The sequence below is a fragment of the Rhinopithecus bieti genome, unplaced genomic scaffold, assembly GCF_001698545.2.
Source record: "Rhinopithecus bieti isolate Rb0 unplaced genomic scaffold, ASM169854v2 scaffold_19669, whole genome shotgun sequence".
Classification (NCBI taxonomy): domain Eukaryota; kingdom Metazoa; phylum Chordata; class Mammalia; order Primates; family Cercopithecidae; genus Rhinopithecus; species Rhinopithecus bieti.
Window position 1 is genome coordinate 331,081 of NW_016809534.1, and position 4,824 is coordinate 335,904.

At 37.1% G+C, this 4,824-nt stretch overlaps 1 protein-coding gene across 1 annotated transcript in view; it reads right to left on the minus strand.

Moving 5' to 3' along the window:
• Positions 1-4,824, minus strand: part of CFAP69 (cilia and flagella associated protein 69) — a 75,815-nt gene that overhangs the window by 59,319 nt on the left and 11,672 nt on the right. The window contains 1 exon segment of the mRNA XM_017889685.1: positions 3,197-3,262. Within this exon segment, the coding sequence (XP_017745174.1) occupies positions 3,197-3,262 (66 nt within the window).

A 4,824-nucleotide genomic window follows, 5' to 3' on the forward strand; every position in this document is an offset into this window, starting at 1 on the left:
TAGGAGGCCGAGGCAGGCGGATCACGAGGTCAGGAGTTCGAGACCAGTCTGACCAACATGGTGAAACCCCGTCTCTACTAAAAATACAAATTTCGCTGGGCGTGGTGGTGCATATCTGTAATCCCAGCTATTCAGGAGGCTGAAGCAGGAGAATCGCTTGAACCCAGGAGGCGGAGGTTGCAGTGAGCTGAGATCGCACCATTGCACTGAAGCCTGAGTGACACAGTGAGACTCCGTCTCAAACAAAAAAAACAAAACAAAACAAAAAATCCCATTGGCACATAAACACATTTCATTGATTTTGTTTTATAGCTAAGAAATTATGGTAGATATGACTTATACTTCTTGGTTGAATCTTATTACTTCTAGCCTTTCTCTAGGACATTTTAGGAAAAGATGGGAGAGCAGGGTACACTGGAAATAGAAAGCTCTGTTAACTTCCTAGAGAAGTGACCAAGATACTTCTCCAACTTTGCTAAGTTTTACAATTTATATAGGCAGCCTATGAAAGGGAATGAGAAATAGAGCCAATTGCCACCAACGGTTTACATGAAGAAAAAAACAAATGGAGGTGTTGAAGTATCAGATTAAAATAGGAAAAGAAATCACCTGCTAGTAGACATTTTCAGCTACCAGTAAATAGGGCTTGATATACACAAGCCCTAAGATTGAACAGGTCCAAATAAAACCAAGAATAAAACACAATAAAAGATTTAGATAAAATTATAAGAAACATTTTTCTGAATGGAAGTCTTAAGAGGCTTTGAACTAGAACGAGCTAATATTAGAGCTTGATAACTTTTTTTTCTTTTTTTTAGAGATGGGGTCTCACTCAGTCACCCATACCCAGGTTGGAGTGCAGTGGAGCAAACATAGCTCACTGCAGCCTCAAATTTCTGGGCTCAAATGACCCTTCCACCTCAGCCTCAGCCTCTGGAGAAGATACAACTACAAGTGTGCATCACCATACATGGCTATTTTTTTCTCTAGAGGTGGGGTCTTGCTATGTTGCCCAGGCTGGTTTTAAACTACTGGCCTCAAATGATCCTCCTGCCCCAGACTCCTAAGGTGCTGAGATTACAGGCATGAGCCACAATGCATGGGCTTAATAACTTCTTTAGACCAAGCCAGACAACTGCTCAAGATCATTTTCGGGGTGTCCAGTCTTTTGGCTTCTCTGGCCCACACTGGAAGAAGAAGAATTCTCTTGGGTCACACATAAAATACTCAAACACTAATGACAGCTGATGAGCTAAAAAAAATTGTCAAAAAAAATCTCATCATGTTTTAATGAAGTTTACAAATTTGGGTTGGGCCGCATTTAAAGCCATCCTGGGCAGCATGCAGCCCACAGGCTGAGGGTTGGACAAGCTTGATTTAGATGAATACTATTCAAAGTGTGGTCTATGGACCACTGTCAGTTCTGGAAGTGTATTTACCAGTCTGTGACAAAATGAATACAGAAAGTGAGAGTGGGCATATAAAACTTTTATAACAATCTAATACTTGTGGGATACTTCTATTGTATTTTACAATAGCATATATATGTAAATGTTAAAAAAAAAATGGCCAGCTGCAGTGGCTCACACCAGTAATCCCAGCACTTTGGGAGGCCGAGGCGAGAGGATTGTTTGAGCTCAGGAATTTGAGACCAACCTGGACAACATAATGGGACTCCACAAAAAAATAAAAATTAACCGGGTGTGGTGGGTGCATTCCTGTATCCCAGTTACTTGGGAGGCTGAGGTAGGAGGGTCGCTTAAGCCCAGGAGTTTGAAGTTGTAGCGAGCTATGACTGCGCCACTGTACTCGAGTCTGGGCAGCTAAGGCTGGATGGAGACTCTGTCTCAAAAACAAACAAACAAACAAACCTCCCAAAACAAAACACAACCCAACAACAAACTGGTTCTTATCCACAGGTAGTATTTGTTTGTTTGTTTTTGAGACAGGGTCTCACTCAGTTGCCCACACTGGAGTATAGTGTCACAATCTTAAATCACTGTAACCTTGTATTCTTGGGTTTCAGCAATCCTCCTGCCTTAGCCTCCGCAGTAGCTAGCACACACCACCACACCTGGTTTTTTTTTTTTTTTTTTTTTGTAGAGGCCGGGTCTTGGTATGTTGACCAGTCTGGTCTTGAACTCCTAGCCTCAAGCAGTCCTCCTGTCTTGCCCTCCCAAAGTGCTGGGATTATAGGGGTAAGCTATCACACCTGGCTTTTATGTACAGATAGTTTTAAGACACACTGGTTTTCATGTATTCTGATCAGGGTGGTACACTTAGTAGGGATAGTATATTTATATAATATTTTACAGATTATCAAGCACTTGCATGTACATGATCTCATCTAATCTTCCTAACAACCTCATGAGCTTCTATTACTTTACAAGGATGAAGAAGTTAAGAAGCTTATCAAAGGTACAACTGTCCATGTAAATTAATAGAAACAATGACTTTGACTTGGCCCCGTAACTACATCCATTGTCTTTCTGAATCTACAAAAACTGATATTATCCACAGTTACTTGTGTTACATTGTTTCTTCAATTTTATTTACATTCTCTGATACAAAATACAGTTTTGTAAAGAACATAAAACCTTAGATATTCTCTGTGGTAGACAGAATAATGGCCTCTCCAGTTTTTCTGTGGTAGACAGATTAATGGCCTTCCCCAAGATGTCCATGTCCTAATTCCCGGAACCTGTAACTATGTTACATAGCAAAGGCACTTTTCACATATGATTAAGAATTTTGAGATAAGAAAATTATACTAGATTATCCAGGTGGGCCCACTGTAATCACAGGGATCCTCATAAAGGAAAGAGGGAGGAAGGGAGGGTCAGAGAGAGAAGATGATGTGATGACAGGCACAGAGGTGAGAATGATGCCAGTGGGGGAAAGAGGGCATGAGGCAAGGAATGCAGGCAGCCTCCAGAAGCTGGGGCAGGCAAGGAAATGATTCTTCTCCAGAGTCTTAAGGAGAAATCAGCCCTGCCAACATCTTGACTTTAGTCCAGTGAGGCTGATTTTGGACTTCTAACCTCCAAAACTGTAAGATAATAACTTTATGTTGCTTTAAGCTATCAAATTTGTGGTAATTTGTTACAAAAGCAATAGAAAACTAATACATTTTCTAATAGAAATTCTCTCGTTTCAGAATAAATGAAATGAACATACATACAAACATAAAGGATACAAGTCCATTCTGAAAACACTGTACCAGTTTCTTGACAAATTTAAGTTGTTTTTCTTCTAAGCCATCCTAAAACAAATGACCTGTTTTAGTTCTTTTGTGCTATTAAATCTGTTGAGATTTTAAAAAATTCTTCAACATAAAAAGTAGATACTTTCAAATTATCAAGTAATTCTTAAGTTACTACATTATAATGTAAGTGTTAAAAAATGTTTTCTGAAACAGTGAAGGTAAAAATAAACTATCAGAACTATTGTATGATCTAGCAATCTCACTACTGGGTATCCAAAGGAAAGGAAATCAGTATATCAATGAGATACCTACAGTCCCATGTTTATTGCAGCACTACTCACAATAGCAAAGATACGGAATCAACTTAAGTGTCCATCAATAAAATATGGTCTATATATACAATGGAATACTATTAAGCCATAAAAAGGAATGAAATCCTTTCATTTGTAGCAGCATGGATGGAACTAGAAGATATTAAGTGAAATAAGCCAGGTGTAGAAAGACAAATATCACACATTTTCACTCATGTGCGGAAGTTAAAAAGTTGTTCTCATGGAGATACAGACTAGAATGATAATTACAAAAGGTAGGAAGACTGTGGTAGCGAATATTTGTTAGCAAAGTAGGGTGACTAAAGTTAACAACAATGTATTGTATATTTCAAACTAGCTAGAAGAGGGGATTTGAAATGCTCCCAACATAGAAATGTAAAAGCTAGAGGTGGTAGATATCCTAAATACTCTGACTTGATCATTATACATTTTATGCATGTAACAAAATACCACATTTTGTTATCATCATAACATCATAAACATTTACAGACATTATGTATCAAAAATAAACTCATTTAAATTTGATTAGGAAATTGGGAATCAAAACTAGGTTAATATAAAAGCAGTAATTGTTTCCAGAGATAATATTAACAACAGCTGAAGTATATTGAATATTTTTTCTATGGCATGTACCACATGGGCACCATGTATACATATCACTTCATTAATTTCCAAAATGACCCTATTAGGAAGATACTACTATGATCTCTGTTTTCCAGAATAGGAAACACAAGCTGAAACATTTTAAAGTAATGTGTCCAAAATACACAGCTAAAAAGTGGTGGTGTTAGAAGTCAAATTTGGAAAGCTGTCTGTAGAAATTGTATTTTTAACCTCTAAAATATGCTCAGTGTTCTGTGCAAGCCAAACATCTTCAGTCAATTAAAAATGAAAATAAGCAAGCAAAATTTCTACACAGTGGTTTCCATGACTGAATTCTGTCTGTCCTTTTAATCTTAAATGTTCCTGAAAAGCTGTGATATTGTCTATACTTTTCTCTGTAGCCTTATTAAACAGCTAATAGGCACTCTATGTAGTTGTCGTTTTTTAAGGAAATGTAGATATAGTCACAATAAAAATACTTTTCACAACAATGATAGCCAGCAAAAGATAAATTATTCCAATAGTCATTTTTTATCCTTTCTATGTAAAAAATCAGAGAATAAAAAATGTTAAAACAGTGACCAAATTTTTGTGACTCCTATTCATGGGACATTGTTTTCTTTTGATAGGCTATACTAAGAAAATAAACCCATTTTCTTCTTTTTTTTTTTTTTTTTTTTTTTT